The sequence below is a fragment of the Anas platyrhynchos genome, chromosome 3, assembly GCF_047663525.1.
Source record: "Anas platyrhynchos isolate ZD024472 breed Pekin duck chromosome 3, IASCAAS_PekinDuck_T2T, whole genome shotgun sequence".
In the NCBI taxonomy this organism is placed as follows: domain Eukaryota; kingdom Metazoa; phylum Chordata; class Aves; order Anseriformes; family Anatidae; genus Anas; species Anas platyrhynchos.
Genome location: NC_092589.1, coordinates 117524534 through 117543378, shown reverse-complemented (window position 1 = coordinate 117543378; position 18845 = coordinate 117524534). Strand labels below are relative to the sequence as shown.

At 48.9% G+C, this 18845-nt stretch overlaps 1 protein-coding gene across 3 annotated transcripts in view; it reads left to right on the top strand.

Moving 5' to 3' along the window:
• The window catches only part of BLK (BLK proto-oncogene, Src family tyrosine kinase), a 39343-nt gene extending 31901 nt beyond the window's left edge, over positions 1-7442 (top strand). For all 3 annotated transcript variants that reach the window (XM_005030599.6, XM_072036560.1, XM_021279276.4), the window contains exons 9-13: positions 118-297; positions 776-852; positions 3775-3925; positions 6298-6429; positions 6677-7442. In XM_005030599.6, the coding sequence (XP_005030656.1) occupies positions 118-297; positions 776-852; positions 3775-3925; positions 6298-6429; positions 6677-6885 (749 nt within the window). In that variant the 3' untranslated portion in view covers positions 6886-7442. The remainder of the gene's footprint in view (positions 1-117; positions 298-775; positions 853-3774; positions 3926-6297; positions 6430-6676) is intronic.
• The last annotated feature ends 11403 nt before the right edge of the window (positions 7443-18845 follow it).

Genomic DNA, 18845 nt, shown 5'->3' with positions numbered 1-18845 from the left:
TACAACTCACTCACTTTTCTGTTCCCAAATCCACCAGTTCTTCTGCTCCTTATTTCATGGCCTGACAGAGCCCGTAGAGCTGCCGAAATTCCTCAGTGCATCATTATCTCCCTGCAGGCTACTACAAGAACAACATCAAGGTGGCTGTGAAGACCATGAAGGAGGGCAGCATGGATCCTGACGCCTTCTTGGCAGAGGCAAATCTGATGAAGAGGCTCCAGCATAACAAGCTGGTCCGGCTGTATGCGGTAGTCACGAAGCAGCCAATCTACATCGTGACGGAGTACATGGCCAATGGTAAAGAGCCTCGTGTAATATTTTTGTTGGGTTTCTGCAAAATCGGGTCAATAAGCTGAGTGGGACTCCTGTGCAGAATCCTTTTCTAGGACTAGAAGGGACTTTCAGGGTGGTTAAATATGTGCTCACAAATTTCATAAGCCACTTCACAAGATGGTGATGCTACATTTGAAGAGCATTTGAAGTTCTGATCTCAACCCTTCCAAATTTTTACTCTCTCCATGGTGAAATTCTCCTTTCTTTTGCCCCTCTATCCATGAGGCTTGTGGTGAAGAATGCCCAGCACTTTGCAAAAGGGTGTGTGCGTTAATAGAGGGGGGAATTGGGCTGCTTTGGGGAACTTTCCTAATAGAAAGTGCTCCAGGGGACACCCACTGTCATCCCGCAGATTTTCTTTAATATGCAGGCAGATTTATTGCAGAAAAGCAAATGTAAAGGCTTATTTGGAAGCATCACAGCAGTCTCTCCTTTTCTGCAGGGTGTTTGCTGGATTACTTGAAGACAGAGGAAGGAAGCCAACTGAATCTCCCAAAACTCATTGATATGTCTGCTCAGGTTAGTGAACAGCCTCTGGAAACCGATTCAAGGCCACGATTTGTTGTTGTCTCAGTGAAATTCTTGCAAGTTTGAAGTCTGTGTCAGCGTCGAGTGTCACGGAGAAAAACAGCACCTCCTGGTGTGCTGTCTGAGGGTTTCTCTCTCAGCACTTGGGTTCATGTCCAAGTCAGCTCTGCAATACTCTGCTCTCCTTAGGGCAGCCTCTGGGGAACTTAGTACAGTGCTGGAGGGTTATTTTGTTTTGTTTTGTTTCGTTTTGTTTTTCTGGCTTACTGAGCAGGAAAAAGTCTGTTTCTCTTTTTACCAAAAAGATGAGAAAGCTCAACAAAGAGACTTATATAGATGACACACTGGCTTTCAACAGTTCTTTCCTCTTGACCATTAGGCATAAAAATATTGTGTCCCTCAAATCAGGAAATATTGTTATTTATAAGAAGAAACATTTGCCTTTATAGGTTTGTGTCCTTCTAAGCGTCTCCAGTCTGTAAATGTTAATAGTTAGTTATAGACCCAACTTCAGCATTTTTATTTAGTACCTTTCCTTTCCTTTCCTTTCCTTTCCTTTCCTTTCCTTTCCTTTCCTTTCCTTTCCTTTCCTTTCCTTTCCTTTCCTTTCCTTTCCTTTCCTTTCCTTTCCTTTCCTTTCCTTTCCTTTCCTTTCCTTTCCTTTCCTTTCCTTTCCTTTCCTTTCCTTTCCTTTCCTTTCCTTTCCTTTCCTTTCCTTTCCTTTCCTTTCCTTTCCTTTCCTTTCCTTTCCTTTCCTTTCCTTTCCTTTCCTTTCCTTTCCTTTCCTTCTGTCTTGCCCACCCTCCCTCCCTCCTTCAATTTTCCATTCTTTCATCCCTTCTCTTAAAAGATACATCCAGTGATTTATTTTAAATACCTGGTGATAAAGAGAACAGTCCAAATGCCTTGGTACTACACAGCCCTTAGGTTGATGGGAGATTTACACCACAGAACGTGGCTCGATGCATTTCTATGGAAGAGGAAAGCACCACAACCTGAGCAATCTGCTCTCGCAGACGTGACCCAAACAGCTCCACAGCAAAGCTGCCAGCCGCCACCATATGCTGGTGTGAGACACCAACAGCAGAAGCTACAAGTCTTTATGCAGTTCTTTAACATAACATTTATAACTTGCAATATTTAGCACATGGAACAGCAAAGCGTTTCCAGGCAGGAGGGTGGGAGCATTTGGGGCTGGGGCAATGGCCTCGTTTTATCCCAAGCACCAGGGTTGTGTAGGTCTGACAACATAGTGGCTGCAGGAGGATCCCAGCAGGATTCGGACACGCACTCAATAGCCCTGTGAGGAAGAGGAGGAGGCAGAGAGATTTTGCAATCTCTGTTCATCTGCGGTGTCGGGGTGACATCACGACCCAACAGGCGCCCAGCCCTTCTGAGAGCGATTTTGGATCCAATTGCATCTGTTGGAGCTAAAATTAGAAAGCTCTGGGCTGATGCACTCGATCCTGTGGTCAGTCTCAGGGGTGAAAGCTCGAAAGCTCTCTGGGCTGGAACCAGCCCATCGCCGGGTGCTATCTCATTAACATCAGGACAGGAAATTACATCAATTCTTCCATTTTCCACTGCAGCAAACAGCACTTGCACTGAAGGGGTGTTGACACAGGTTAGAAATGCAGCATTGGAAAGTATGTGTTAGTATCCTGTTTGAAACCACATGTAAGCAGAGATGCTGATGTGAATCTGTATGGAGTGGAAAATCGCTCTGCCTTCACCCACAGGCGTTTAGAGGTTTAAATAGATGCTAACCATTATTAGAAGGGGTTGCGTGCATCCACTCACCCTCCTGATAAACACCTCGCCCAAATCTGGACCTGGCCAATAGAGCAGCTCTGCAGTTTTGCAATATCCCCTGTGCTACATCACCCAGCAATAAAAGATTGCTGCCAGCACTTATAGGTACTCATCACCTCCCCTAGGTGCTCCCTGCTCAGGATCTCAGGAGCAGGAACCTCCCAAAGTAAATTTTGGAGGTGGTTGAAGAAGGCAGCATGTGCCCAGGACACAGGATTTGCCTAGGACAAGGGGTTTGCCCAGGGGCTTACCCTTTATCTCACTCATATTCCTATATATATATATGGGTCTTCTGCTCTACTGCATCCTGTAGCTATCAGAGGGATGCTACGTGGTGTCCCTGGCTCCTAGTCTGGATCCAGCCCAGGGAAAGCAAACATCAGTCTCATCTGTGTTGTGGAAGGACCTCCAGGGGTCTCTTCCCCACCCTAAAGCAGACCAGCTAGGGAAAAGAGAGGTGACTGAAGATTATCTGGTTGTCCCTTATCTGGACTTCGGTACTGTGACAGAGGGAGAGGCAAGCTCTTTGAGTTGTCGGTGGTTTTTTTTTGTTGTTTTTTTTTTTTTTTTTTTTTTTTTGTGTGTGTGTTTTTTTTTTTTTTTTTTATTGTTGTGTCTTTGTTTGTTTTTTAATTCACTTCTTTAATATGTAGTATTTATGAATAACAAGTGGGGAGAGTCTTGTGGCAGAAACTGGGAATCCAGTGATGTGGCTTCAGGCTTGCTTCAACTTTCCACACCTAGCTGCAGACACAGCTCAAAGCCACAGCCTCTGAGCAAAACAGAGAGTGACACTTCTGCTCGGCTCGACTTGGCTGCTTCAAGCTTTGGGACGCCAGCTGCGTGCTGGTAGAGCTGCACATAAACACATGTGCGGGGGCGATATCTATTTATGGATGGATGGGTCTGTCGACTTCTTTATCTACTTGTTTATTGATCTGTCTGTCCATCCGTCCATCCATGGATGGAGGTCAGTGCACATGGAGGCGTGTGGACAACCCTACAAATTTGCTGTGTGTTTATAAATGGGGCTGAGATGAAGCCAGGCTAAGATGTAACGGGAAGGTGCTGATGGAGACGGGCTCTTTCCTCCTCTCCTAGGTGGCAGAGGGGATGGCGTACATCGAGCGAATGAATTCCATCCACCGCGACCTGAGAGCCGCCAACATCCTCGTCTCGGAGACGCTCTGCTGCAAAATTGCTGATTTTGGCCTGGCCAGGATCATCGAGGACGAATATTTGGCACAAGAAGGTGAGTGGCGTTCCCAGCATTGCCTCACCGAACAAATTTCCCTTATCTCCAGCCCTCCTGCCATGCAGATCTGCCAAGACATGGGGCACCCGAGGGCTGAGCTGGGACCAGGCACAGGGCTCTGCCGTCGTTGGCCTGAGACCAGACCCCCCTTTCTGCTGCTGTCAGCACCCAGGAAGCAGGCAGAGCAAGCACGAGAGCCAAAAATGGGCTCCCACAAGAGGCAGCAGCACTTGGGGATATTAAAAAGCAAGTGAAGTTTGCAGAGAGAAAAGGGATTAAAAAAAAAAAAAAAAAAAGTCTTTTGGCACTGTTTGGGGCAGTCCTGCTGAATCTCAGGTTGTGTTCCTAGAGAAATTTTGACCTCCAGTAGTGAAACTCACTGCCTGTACCTACATGTTAACAGTGAGTCAGCCCGAAGGGAAGGAAATAGCAGTGTAATTCAGTCACTGCACACGCGGGACCACAGAGGGGAGCTGGAGCCATGTATCTGGACCTCGGGGAAATTTCCAGACGTCCCAGGCAAGCAGAGCCCAAAGCAGATCACGTCTCTTGAATAACAACAACTTACAAAGTGTGGGATGGGGTTTGAAGCCTGGGAGGTGTTTCCTGAGGGAACAGCACACCTAAAACATCTAAAACAAACAGACAAACCCAATATTCCCTGTACTAACATGAAATGTCCTTATGGTTCCACCTGCAAAGCCAAACCCCTTGCTGGGGCTGCTGAATGTCTGAGCTGTTGGTGGATAGGAGAGCACGGCCATGAGAGGTGGCAGCTGGTTTGGTTGGTGCAGAAATCTGTCTACAGCCTTCTGGCAGCAGGGTTAAGTCAAATTCCTCTGGCTGTGGCTTTTTTTTCCAGTACTTCAAGGTCAATGATGACAGAATGCCATTCAGATTGTAAAGGGGCCCTACAGAGAACGATGGAAATAAAAGAAATGGTGAAAACCAAACAATTAAATCTGGCGTGGCACTTACCAGAAAAAAATGAAATTCTGGAAACCCACCTTCTTCCAGAATTGGGATGAAACTAAGGTGCCCCATATGGAACCATATGGAATATTTCGAGGAAAGGGAATTGAATAGATTTATTTTTCTTTTACAATAGAAAAATTCTGATTCAACTTGCTATTCTCAATATACTTTACGATACAAATTATGCCCATTTAAATATATAAAATTATTTCAAAATGGAAACATCTCACAAACATAATTTGTGAAATGTCATGAAGGGACACTTTGAGACTGTTGCAGTTATTTAGGGGAGTTTTTGTCCTAAACAGAAGTTTTGGTGAAATCAGTATAATTCTGTTAACATACTCAGAAGATCTACATTTCCAGTGGAAAACAATTCTTATCAGCATTTTTCCAGCTAGCTTTAATCTTGAATAACAACTGCCCCTCTATCTTCTTTGAACAATTTTCACTTAATAGATTGCATTTCCTAAACTCATCAGTCTGCTTGTCAAAAGTATGACATGCGAGAACAAAGGCACTTATTTCACACACTGCCTTTGGGCTTTCAGCCCTGCGAGGGTATATACAAATAAAAATGTGTTTTTCCCTGCAGTCTTTAACACGTTCAGTTCCTATGCCTCAAGGTTGGTTTGGCTTGTTTTTTTTTATTTAGCCTCGGCAAAACTGAAATTGCAATCGTGTGGTCGTTACTGGCTGCAGTTGCTGAAAAAAGGTCTTGGTGGACAGAACCAAACAGGATGTTTTCTGTTTGTAGAATACATACGCAGATTTGAAAACCAGAGAGCCTATGTCTGCATCATTTGTGCACTTTTGCTATAAATAGACTCCTAGAAGTGAGCAATTTAATACAGAAAAAAATCCCGCTGTCATTGGCCTCTAATCAAGCTGTGGTAAGCACTGACTTCAGGTAGCACGGGCACATCCCTTGGGCTGCAGGAACACGCTGGTTCCACACGGCAGGTTAGCAAAATAGTGTACCTAGAGGGTACACACAATAGTGTACCTAGAGGGTGTTTTTTTTGTATTTTTTTAATATGCATATTGGCAGCTACCTAATTATTTTTTTTTTCCAATACTTGGCTTCTGTGTATCAGTACCTATGCACGTTTATAAGCACACGTATATCAAAAAGTCTTTAGAAGTGAAATAGCTCTGATGACACTAGAAAACAGAACTGAGAGAGGCAAAGTGGTGCCTGGAAAAATGACCTTTTAGTGAAAGCAGGAGACAGGCAGCAATGACCTTCCTCTGGCCATTTCTTCTTAACTCCACAGTACCTTCAATAAGTCCCATGACATCTCCCTGATGCAAACAATGGCTTCAAATTTGGGGGAGTCACTTGCTAATGCCCATGAGCACCTCCTGATTTTCTTTTTTCTTCCTCCGGACAGGGGCTAAGTTCCCGATCAAATGGACGGCGCCGGAGGCCATTAACTTTGGAGTTTTCACCATCAAATCTGACGTGTGGTCTTTTGGCATCCTCCTGACCGAAATCATAACCTATGGCAGGATCCCTTACCCAGGTACGGTGCGCTGTGAGTAAGGGAGGAGCATGCAGAAGCTTCATAGCATCTAGTGATGCTTCATGCCCGGAGACATGTAGAGGGGTACTCCCAAAAAAAACCCAAAACCCACAGAGGGGAGTTGGGGAGGGTGCAGAGGGATGGATAGGGGAATACAACCATGGATAGTGCCCAGAATTGTGGTTTACCCTTGCCCCTGCATCCCCACGGTGCTGAATAACCCCTTCTGGATTGCGTTCCCCTCTAGGGATGACCAACCCCGAGGTGATTCGTAACCTGGAGCGGGGCTACCGCATGCCCTGCCCGGACATGTGTCCTGCCGAGCTCTACAACATCATCCTGAAGTGCTGGCGAAACAAGCCCGAGGAGCGCCCGACCTTTGAGTACCTGCAGTCGGTCCTCGAGGACTTTTACACGGCCACGGAGAAGCAGTACGAGCCGGAGCCGCAGCTGTAGGCCACGGTCCCACCAGCACCTGGGGACAGGGCTGGGGGGAAGCCACCATCCCACACAGCCCCACGATGGCTCTCGTCAGGCCTTTCCCTTTCTCCTGAGTGATGCCAGGATGCGTTTGGAGACGGGGAAGGAGGAGGGAGGTGAGGGGAGGTGGCTGCTGCCAGCTCTGTCACTGTCACCGAGACTGAAGAGGAGCTGGTGCAGCTCCTTCCTCCTAGGCCTTGGAGGATTGCTCCCAATGAGGGACTCTGCTGTGACCTTCTGCTGCCTCCTTCCTGACCCACCTTGGGGGCAGAAAAGCCTCTCAGCCCCCCTAGCTGCCATCCCTCCGCCTCCAAAAAGAGGGGAACGTGGCCGGGAGCGGGGTACGAGGCGGCTGCACAATGTCCCCCCCATGCTGATGCCACCACTGGCATTACTACAGCCCCCTTCACGCCATGGGCAGGGGTGAGATGTGTCCTCTCTGCACCTCCATGGGCCATGCCAGGCCCCCAGGCTCTGGAGCAACCCCTCCATGTGGTGCCAACCCCAAATCCGTAATAAAGAACTGGATACGACCCTTTCCCTTTTCATTATTCGGGCATCAGGAGAAGAAGGTGCTCCTCCACCTCCCGTACCTCCTCCCAACCCAAGGAAGAGGCTGTGGGGTTCCCTTGGGCTGTTTGGTTTTTTTTGGGGTGGTACCGGGGTGCAGGGGGGGTTCCCTGGCTGCAGGGGGGGTCCCCAGGGTGCAATCCTGCGACCCCCAGCACAGGCAGGACGAGAGCCCGGAGGAAGGGGAGATGTTCATGTCGTGGCCACGAGATGTCCCTGCTTCCCTGCAAATCTGGGTGCCTCCCAGAAGCGGGGTGGGAGTAAAAAAATAAATAAATAAATAAAATAAAATAAAATAAAATAAAATAAAATAAAATAAAATAAAATAAAATAAAATAAAATAAAATAAAATAAAATAAAATAAAACCCTAAATAAAAAAGAGATCTCAGCTCTGCTGGGTTGGGGGAGTGGAGGATGAGGGAAAAAAAGCACAAAGACCCCACCAAAGGGGCACAAGGAGCACAGGAATGAGTCCTGCTGGGGAGGGAGCTGCTCCTAGCATAACGTCAGCAGGATGCCAGGAGAATGTGACAGCAGGGATGATGCCAGTCTGCCAGGGAAAATACCTGACCATCACCAGCACATCTCATGGAGCTACCTGTGCACACCGCTGCTGCAAGAGTCTTGGAAGTAAAAGGCACAGAAAGGTTCATAACGAATTTGTAGGGACAACTTAATCATTGACAGGCACATTCAGGTCAAGTTCATTCACCTGTCGTTTGCCAGTGGTGGGACAAAATCCCCCACGTGCTAGTAGATCCTAATGCTAATTTGGGATGGAAAAGCTTGTTTCCTGCTTCCACAGCACCAGCTATGGGCGCTATAACTATACGGAAGCAAGAAGCATTCATTAGTTATCTGCTCAATAATTTCACAGGAGATGAAGGAACGATCTTTCCACCTGCTCGAGCTCCTGCTTGGCCTTTCGCATTTACCAGGAACTCAATGCTGGACCGAGAGATTTCTATTAATGATAAGGCACACTGCAAATAAATACAGCTGAAGCACACGTGCTCCCTTGGTTGTAAATATTTTATTGAACCAAAAACTGTGGATCATTCATGCTGGAGCAAACAGGGAGGAAGAGCAGCAGGGTGTCTGCTAAGCACTTGTGCATTTCATTATCACCCAAGGCCAAGGAGTCAAGTATAGTAGCTCAATTTAGAAAGGAATGGGGTATTTTTATGGCCAATAACAACACGTGGCCAAGCCCAGGGTGAACATAACAAAGAGGAGATTGCACTTCCTCTGCACTGGACATCTTAGCCCTTTAATTCAAGCTGCACCAATATCCGGAGCAGCAACATCTCTCCAGGGGTTGCAGGAGACCCTGAGCCTCATGGGTTCAGGACAAAACCACAGGAACAAGACCCATGGATCCACCTCTGCTGAGATCATTTAGCAGGGGAGGAGAGGTCCCACGTCCAGGCTGTGCCCCAGACACGTACATCAGGGACCTTGGTCAAAATCCCAAGTGAGAAACCTCCAGCCCAGGAGGCGACTGCATTGCAGGGGGTCGGGACATCTCCAAGGGCCTCAGAAAGCTCTGCCAGATCCCCTTCACCCCCAAACTGACCTGGCAGCTCCGTGAGGTTCCCCTTTCACCCAGCCAGAGGCTCACAGGTCAGTCACCGAGCAGAGCAGGGTGGTAAAAGGGATCTGGGATCTCACACTGTGATCCTTCAGCGGTCTGCCACTGCTCAGGCAGCTCGCTTACAAGTGCTCCATGAAGCTACCCAAGCAGAGCACGCTGTTTATTTTGTGCAGGCATCGGGTTCTGCAAGGTGTTTTACAAGATAAGAGGTAATCCCAGCCTTAGACAGAGTATGAACTCTCCGAATGGCCCAGACAAGGATTAAAAGAGGTACTTAGTGATATGTATCTTGCCGGGCAACCAAGAGAGAGTCCTTTCATTACTCCCCAGGTGCCAACTGGTCTTTCCAAAAACCAGGAGTGTTTTTTCCAGTGCCCATACAGAAAGACCCAGAGCTCCATTAGCTGCTCCCATCACTTCATCCCCATCTTTTTTTTTTTCTGAAAACCCACCCATGAATCTAATGTCTTCTCTTGACGTGGAGTATATCCGCGTTAACCCGCTGTCTGCAAGTGGTTTGAGGCTCTGGAGGGGAGGTTTCTGGTATTTCTCACCTTGTGGATGTGGAAATATTCTCCCAGTCACAGTGTAAAACCTTCTGCAGGTGACAGCTGTGTGCTGGGAGGTGTTAGCAAAGTGGAAAGTGCATCTGGAAACTTGGAGCCAGGGCCAGGGTTGAGACGGGCATGGAAAAATCAGCAGGTGCCCGAAGGAGAGGGGTGGGAGCAAGGGAGAGCGAAGGAAAAGCAGTGAGAGGGCAGTGCCATGGAGCAGCAGGAGGAAATCATGTTGGTTCTCGGGTGCCTAACGAGCTGCAAGCTCCAGATGAGGCTTTTCCCATAACCCAGGCATCCACAGCCAGGTGGATTTTCTAGTGTCTGATATAAGACAAAGCACGGCATACGCTACGATCTGTCCTGGATGTCTTTAGGAAGCTGGGTTAAAATCAGAGCAGGAGGAGGTTAGCAGAGATGGACAAGCATGGGAGGAAGATGAGGGAGCACATGGCCCTTCCCTGAGGACAAAGACCTGGTGGTTCTCAAGGAAGGTTTCTCTACCCTCTGCTTTCTCCCTATGCTTCATTAAACCCCAGAGTGCCTGACTCTGGCTTACAGAAATGCTCTGAATGCAAGGCTTGGCCACGGCAGGGGCAAAGAAGTCCATTACCTGTCCAGATCTCTGGCTAAGAGCCTGGCACCCTGAGGAGCTGAGCTCCTTCCAGGACAGGGTGCCTGGGCTCTGCCACGCTGCCACCAAAAAGCGAGGCAGGGCCCCCGAGAAGGGAGGCAGTGAGGAGCCCTCACCTTGCTCTGATTTACCTCCACCCACACAGGGCAAGGCAAATATCCCCTGGCAAACACTGCAGAGCAAACAAGGGCATCAATGTCCTGCCAGGCTGAGCCTCGGTCCCTGGGCTGCCCCACCAAAGGGAACAATGGCCATTTTTTTTTGGCCAGAAGGGCCCCCTTCCTGGCTGGACAACTTGCTAGCCCGGTGCCTACAGCCCAGGGATCTCATCTGGCTTGCTTCCTCAAGAAATCTTGGCTCAGAGCATCCCCAAGGGCTGGTGAAGCTCAAGTCTGGGTGTGCAAGGGGTGTGTGGCCATCCCTGAGCACCCCCAAACCAAAGGAGAAGTCGTGTGGGTGGCAGAGCAGAGAAAGTCCCCAGCGATCCTGCCCAAGGAAAGGGTTCTCCATGCCCACAAGCACCCAGAAAAACCCTGAGAGGAACAACAGCACAAAAGAGCCTGAAGGGAGCCTTTTTTTTGCACTCAGGCTGCTCCACAGAGGTTTGTGGGATGTGCCAAAGGCCTGGAGCTGGTTCTGGGTGACTGTCCATCCCTCAGCAAGTCGAGTCAGGTGTTGTGGCACCACCTCTGGCTTGGAAAGTCTCTAAATCTTGCAGGTTTTGCTGTGGCCTGCCAGGGTGCTCCTTCTCTAGGCTGCTTCCAGACATCCCTTCTCCAGAGATTCCTTCCCCAACATCCACCCAAGGTCACTCCCAGTTAAAATTAGAAGCTTATTCAGCACTGGCGAGAAGGGCCAGACAGCCTCCCACAACCCACCCGGCACGAGCCTGCTCGTGAGCTCGTGATCCTGGGAGCTGGCGTCAGGGGGATCCAGCTCCAACTCCTCTCAGAGGTGAGTCCTCATGCTCAGAAGAGAAGGATTCACAGCCAGCTCGGCTTCTTTGCCATAAAACCATGCTCCAGAGCTGTGCCAGCAAGGGTGGAGGAAAAAAATGTGGCCCTGGAGCATCCTCCTGTCCCCACCACCATCCTCTGACTGCCAGAGGTGTGTTCCCCCCTCGTTGTACCCAAGCCAGGCATTTCACAGCTCGTAATTGTCTCTGTGATAGCAGGAGAGTTCCCTCAGCCTTTCAAATCTATATTTAACTCGTCCTCACCTGATCCCTCTTCCTGGTCTTATCTCTTTTCTCTTTTTTATTTTTTTTTTTCCAAGGCAGGCTGAAGCCACAGGGTGGAGGTAGCAGAAAGGTGGTGGGATGCTGCCATCTGTCCCTGACCTGCATGAGGGATGCTCAGGGGTGTGATGTCTGGTCTACCAGGAAAAGGAGCCACAGCCTCTAAACTGCCTTGCTACCCAGCCTGGGCAAATATCACTTGCCCCTTGCGGCAGCAACACTCAGGTAGCTTGTCCTTCATGCACCACAAGTTGGTCCCAAGGAGGGAGAACATCTCTGGTGTCACTGGTGTGTACTGGTCAGAACTTCGCCTGCAGGTTCAGCTCAACCCCAGACTCAAACATCAGTGAACGAGCTGCTGGCAGCTGATGTGGGTGAGAGAATGGTGGCAGAAAAAAATAAATAACATAACATAACATAACATAACATAACATAACATAACATAACATAACATAACATAACATAACATAACATAACATAACAATGAAGAACCATGTGCACCTAGCTAGGAGGGTGAGCCCAGTGGTTTCATCTTTGAGACTGCTGTGAATGAAAAGCACTCGTGACAGCAATTTGAGAGGGGATATTCCTGAAGAATAAAGGTGTCTGTGTGATTAACAAAATGCCAGGAGGAACTGCAGCACCCCATATTTCTCAGCCTCGGGACATCCAGGTGAGATGTGAATCTTGCTGTGGCCCTGATTCCCTCCTCAGTAGGGTGAGTATTGGAGAAGCTCCTGTGAGCTTCAGGGAAATGGCTAGCTGAGGAGAAGAGAAGGGCCATGGATGTCCTTTCTGAGTGAAAGACACAAACACAGTCCTTGTTAGATGCCACAAAGCTGAAAGAGATGTCATGAATGCCCCTGGTGTAGAAAAAATCTCCAGGTTAGAGGAGGCACCTGACAACAGGGAATGCAGCTGCAGGAGTCCTCCCTTGCCACTGAGACTACGGACTACTACACTCACATTTCACAAAACCTCTAATTTGGGTGAAAAAAATATTGGGTTTCAGGTGTGACAGGAAAACCTCTCCAAAATTACTGAATCAGTGGGGAAAAAGTACTCCTCCAGATTTTCTTTCTGGGCCTTGACCCTGCAGACCACCTCAGCAAGGTCCCTCACAAAACTTGTGTGAGGGAGCTGCTCTATTTCAGCCCCTGCACAATCTTCCTGGTCCTGTCTGGAAAGTTTTACTGCAGCTTTGGCTTCCCAAAGATGAGATATTTTGAAGATTTTTTTCAGAGTGAGGTGCAAAATGGAGGTGCCTGGAAACGGGTCAAGGTGCTGAGGCAGTCTGGCAGCCAAGCCTGGGTGATGCAGGCCTCAGGACAGGGCACCTCGCTTAGCATTCCTGTCAGGGATACCCAGCTCAGGTATTAATGAGAATTGGGCCTTTTCTTTCATCTCACATGGGTCTGAACCTATATTTCTTCTGGATTTAGACATTGTGGTGGTCACCACATCTCCTTCAAGGGTTGGGAGGCAGCAGCAATGAGGTGAGATCTGGTTACCAGCCAGCAGTGAGGCCTTGGCATGAAACAAGCCAATGTGAGAAAAACCTCAATAATTTTCTTCAGACAGGATCTAAGGAAGGTCACGATCTGAGGAAGGGTCAGTTGTGAGTGTTCATGTAGGTGTGGGGCAGTTCATGTGGCCTTATTTACCCAGAAATATTTGCTGAGAGATCACAGCCACCCTGGTGTATGGGAATGAGGACGTCTTCTTCAGGCCTGTCTGCTACTGCTGGCTTTTGATGCTGAAATGCCTGCGTCCCTCTCTGTGTGACATTAACAGGGATTTAAGTCAGTTTTCTGAGTTTTTCTGGATCCTGATCCTCTGCCTGGGGACTCCGGGAGAAAAACAGAGGAACAGCTCCAGAGCAACAATTTCAGTGCCTTTCCAAGTGAAGAGTGGCATGTAGGAAGCCAGCCCAGAGCTGAGCTCATGTGTTTTATTTGGGAAGGAAGATCTGGCCTGGCCTCCAGGCTCCTCTCTCCAACAACAGACCTTCTTCCCTATGTGCCTGATGCTCTCCCTTGAACATCACAAATTTTCCTTTGCCGTTTTCACTGAATGACCTCTTCCTTTGCCATCTGCAGCTGAGGACCTTGCTGGCCTTCCTTCCACAGGACAAACCCTGTTCTGGGTGGTGTTGACTCTTCTTTACCTTAAACTTTTGAGCTCACGCATTATGACTGCTGGTAAACAAAAAAAGCACCTGGCTTGTCCTCTGACCCTGAGGCCAGCTGGCCATGCCCATGCTACGAAAACCTTTCAGCCTCCAGAAAAGAATAGACACATCCAAAATACACTTGGGGAATGATGTGTGCAACCTCCAGATCCACGCACAGGGATTGTTCAGGTCTACGCTGTGCGACCTGAGCCAAGATGATGCTGGGAGTATGTTGATAATTTAATGGTGTGGATCATCAAATTGCCATGCATGGTATTGCATTTACTATTATAAATATAACAACTAACCCTGGTTTTGCTGGAAATCACTAGGATTGGTTTTCATCTGGTGGACAGAGCTACCCCACCCCACTACCTTGGGCCAATGCTGCAGAGGGAGTAAGTCAGCCCAACTGGACAGACTGGGAAAAAGCACCTCTACCAACTATGGACTGGCAATTATTTTTGCCAGGTGTTTAGATGCTCGTAGAGGCTCTCATCCTGGATCCACGTGGGCCAGGAGCCCCCCGTGCAGGCTGTATCTGTAGATCTCCTCTCCCGGAGCTGTGCAGGATCGCCGCACAGTTCGCGTCACACCGTAGGTGGTCCTCCAGCCCCACCGCATGGTCGCTTCCCTCTGATAACTCCGGGGTCTTAAAGGTCAGCCCAAGGGCAGCGGGTGGACATGTATCAACCAGCCTCGACGTGCTGCACTCCAGGAGTAGCTGTGTTTAGAGACAGCGACTCTCTGATCTTCAATAACCTGGCAGCAGCCTGTAAACAGTGGGCTCGATGTGATAGCATCCTCGGTGAGCAATTTACAGCCTTCCCCCTGATCCCGCATCCCTCTTCTCACTCCTACAGCATTGGGAGCCTGAGGGAGAGGGATGCTCGGGGACAAAATTGCCAAGAGAAGCTCAGTTTGTAGCTGAGTGTCAGTGATGGTGGGCTGGAGAGTCAAAGAGTGCCAAAGGGATGGGAGCAGTAATGTGTGCATGTCCACCCTGCATACACAATTTGCCCTGCATGGGGGGGACTTCTCCGTCACTCAGGGAATGTGACAGTGATTTGGGGTTGGCTTCAAGGGAAATTAGTGGAAGGAAACCCCAATGAGCCATGGATCACGTCCCAGGTCTGCTGGGACTGACTTCCAAAGAGAAATCAAGCAAGTTGGTGTCTGCACTGCCTTGATTTCTTTTTAACACGCTTGATCTAAAAAGAGTGAAGGTTGTGTAAAGCCCTGGCCACATACCTATCACACCATAACCCCAAGCGTGACCTGCAAGCCTAAAGCCATCTGTTGAGATAAAAGCAACACCCTCCGGGCCACGGTGGGTTTTGTTGCCTGTTTCCCAGTCTCAGCTCCTTGCACACACACATATGGGTGGTGTGAGCACCAGAGATGGTCTGCACCTCACTCAGGGGGTTTCTTACAGCCTTAACCCTCATGGATGCAGAAGGAGAAGATATTAGGATGCTTCACCATGGGGGAGACACCCAGCCAGTGTCCCCTGTGAAGCAGGGAGAGATCACAAAGACAGGGAGAGAGAAAAGGGGTTTTCCAGCTGTGCTGTGTGGCACTGAAACACAGAGCTCCTGTGAACCACTGCCTCCAAACTGTCCGTCCCACTTGGCTTGGCCCCACAAGCACTGCCCCAGGTGAGTCCCAGGCACGGTTTGGGGGTTGTCACCCCAAAATGGTCAGTTTGATCGTGGCCATCCTTCTCTGATGGGGAAGAGAGCTTAATAGGATGGATCCCTGCTGCCCTGCTTGCCTTCGGGACCAGAGAACGCTTTATTTGCCTATTTGAGTGAAGTGTGAATTGAGCTCCTGTGTTCCCATTCTCCTCCACCTGGGAAAAAAAAAAAAAAAAAAAAAAAAAAAAAAAGACAAAGCATGAAGGCAGGAGAAATCAAAGTGCTCCCCAGCCACGTCCTCCCCTTCTTCCCTTTTCCCCCAGCAAGGCGGTGAGGTGAAGGCCACGGGACGGAGCCCAGCTGTGCCGGCTCTTTCCACTGCACTCTCCCATGCAGTCCCTGCTTCTCCTCCTCCTCCTCCTCCTCCTCAGCTTGCAGGAGGGCTGCAAAACAAGCCGGCCGTATCCCCCGCTCTCTCCGGAGCCCTTCTCAGGGGCTCAAGGTAACGGGAGGCGCGCATCTGTGCCCCGGCCCCCCCAGGGGAATGTTCTGTACCCGGGCACAGGAGCGTCACGGGGGGGGGACGCCTGCGTCAGGCCCTCCTGCCAGGGGGCCTTGACTGGTGGCTGGCAGCAGGAAGGACAGGGCTGTGCTTCCAGAGGGCAAGAACGGGGCTGGGGACCCCTCTCCAGGCCCCCGGGGTGCTGCTTTGCTGGGCAGCACGGGACTGCACCCAAGGAAGGAGTTGGATGCCCTCAGCAGCATTAGTAGCACCATGGGGTGTTTATCCTAGACCCCATCTGCCTTGGCCCTTCAGATATTAGGCATATATTAACCATATTAGGTAGATATTACCCCTTACAAAGCATGCTGTTTCAGGTCTTTTGGGATTTTCTTGCTCTTTGCACACAGACTGTAAACCCACTGTGGTCTGGGTCCCCCATGACTTCCCATGGAAAGGATCTCCCCCGGTTCATGGCACTAATTGCTCATTTCCCCACGAAGTTTTCTGGCCATAGCTTACCCAGATTTAATTTCCAGTGGAGGTGGGGAAATTGGAGCCGCACTCTTCCCTCCTGTCTCCGTAACTGGGAGATAAGGGAAGAAGAAATGGGACGAAGGCCCGTTTGTCCCACATCACGCCAGTGTGGGTTCCCTGATAGCGACCTGGGGGTGAGCAGATCAAGCCCTCATCCTATGATGAGATCAGGATCATGACAACAAGCTAATGGAAGGGATGATCCCGTAGGAAGGGATTGAGGGGTCTTCCAGGGAATGAAGACAAGGAAACATTAAATCCCTTCTATGTCCAAAGCTGTTTGGAGATCTGAAGGGCACTGCAGATGCAGAAGTGCACTGGGTCCAGCAGGTGCTGTACACAGGACAACATCTCAGCCTTGGAGGCAGTCTGGCCAGTCAGTATTGATGGGGGGAAAAAATTAGTAGAATTTTTCCATTCTGAAGAGAAAGCTGGTTCTTAGCCAGAGAAGGGCCTCTCTTTCCTTGGTCATCCCCTGACCACAACCGGTGCAGAGGGTGTTGTATTGCCTCCTCCTGCCCCTTCTCCATCAAACATTTGCCTCATTTATTATGGGATTGGACCCAATGATCTCTTGAGGTCCCTTCCAACCCCTACAATTCCATGATTTGCAGCATCAGAAAGATCCTGAGGGCTCAGCAGGGCCGGGTCACCTCCTCCCTGTGGGAACAAGAGCTTCAGGTGTGCTGGCAGGTCAGCCACATGTGAGCAGGGATGTCGCTTTGACCCACATGCTCTATAAGAAAGCTCAAGACACTGCAATATCTCAGAGACAAAGCAAGACCTTTCTGGACCTCCAAGCCACATCTGAACCCCTAAAAAATACCTAATTGCCCTGGGGCTTTCCAGACAGCATCTTTTTCACCTTACCAATTCCCCCTCTGCCTTTCCTCAGAGGCACCAGCCTCTCTCCACGAAGAAGGCTAGATTTTAGGCTTCCTACATCCAGCTACAACAACCCCAGCACAGCAAAGCTCCAAGCTCACCTACAGCATGCTGCAACTAAGCAGTCCATTCTCTAAGGCCATGGCACTCAGTCCACACTCAGAAAGGAAACAAAATTTAGCTAAAATACAGTGTCCAATCTGCCCAGCAATGCTTCTCTCTATTTGCTTGAAAATTTAATTATCTGCTATTTGTTTCAGGGGATGCCTACGCATCTGGCTGCCTTTTGAGCTGCCTTTTCTCAGCACAAGTCAGGAACAAGAGTGACAAGCAGGAGAGAGGCTAGCCGCACGGATATGGGTAGGCAAGAAGCTGTTTGGCAGGGAGAGCTGACATTAACTGCTCGGGCTATTTAAAAAGGGTGATTTAATCAGCCAAGGTATTTCGTGCCCAGCTCCGTGCATTTGGCAGTTTGCTGGAATCAGACCAGGGTGTTTTATCAGGAGTGAGGAAGGGAAGGAAAGGGCAAAGCAGATGTGGATGGAGATGAAAAAAATTAAAAAAAAAGACGGCTTCCAAGGCTCTTCCATAAAGAAAAGCAAGGAAGAGAAAACAGAGTTAAAAATAATGTCATGGCATGTTCTGGGCAGAGATACCAGCGTCCTAGGAAAAATCTACGCGTTTATATTTTGCCAAGAGGGAAATAAAAGGGAGGATGAGGGAGGATGCTGAGGCTGTTCTTTGCTTTGAAAATGAAGCAAGGTCAAAGAGCAGAGCTGGTCGCTGGGATTTTTCAACAGAGTGTGCATTTTATAGCTGGGCCTGAAACCTGCCAAGTGCAGAAATTTGCTCCTAGGGAGAAAGAAAAGCCAAAGTGCGCAGGACAGATCCACTAACACTGGCCAGTGTGCTACCAAACGAAGCTCAAATGGTACTGTGGATATCTTCAGATGGGGTAAATGCTTTTTTTGTCCTCAGTGGCCACCACTTCAGTCCCTTCTGCTGTTGGAAAGTGCCGTCATCGTACAAGCATGAAGGGCCAGTGTCATCCAAGAATGAAGCACTAACTCTCCAGGATCTGAGAGGGAGTTAGGTACATGCATTCCTTTAAGAAGCTAGCCATAAAGGCTTGTCTGGGAAGACTTTTGCACCATTTTAACTTTATCTCTTCGAAACTGCTCTGGGCTTTGTCTGAGCTAACTGAAATTTTTCATGACAATCATTAATTCACCGGAAAAAATGCAGTTTCTTGGCAGATCGAGACTCTTTGCAAGTTCAGGTCAATTTTGGCAAGCTGTTTCAGCCAAAAAATGGAAAAAAAAAAAACCTTTAAAGCCATTTGCCCTGAGCTCTGAAATGAAATTTCTTGCCTTTTCTTTTTTTGTGCAGTGGTTGTGCCTTGAAAGGAAGCTGTGCTTCCCTATTCAGTACCTCAGAGATTAAGTAATAAAACCAGAGAAAATGAAATATTTGGCATCATTTCTCTTTCACCTCTTTTTTTGGGGGGAAGGAAGGATTTGTCCCCTAACCCAAAAGACCACTTCCCCTCATTACACCTTCCAGTTTACCTGAATAATGATGCCAGGACACAACAGTGGGAAAAAGCCACTGC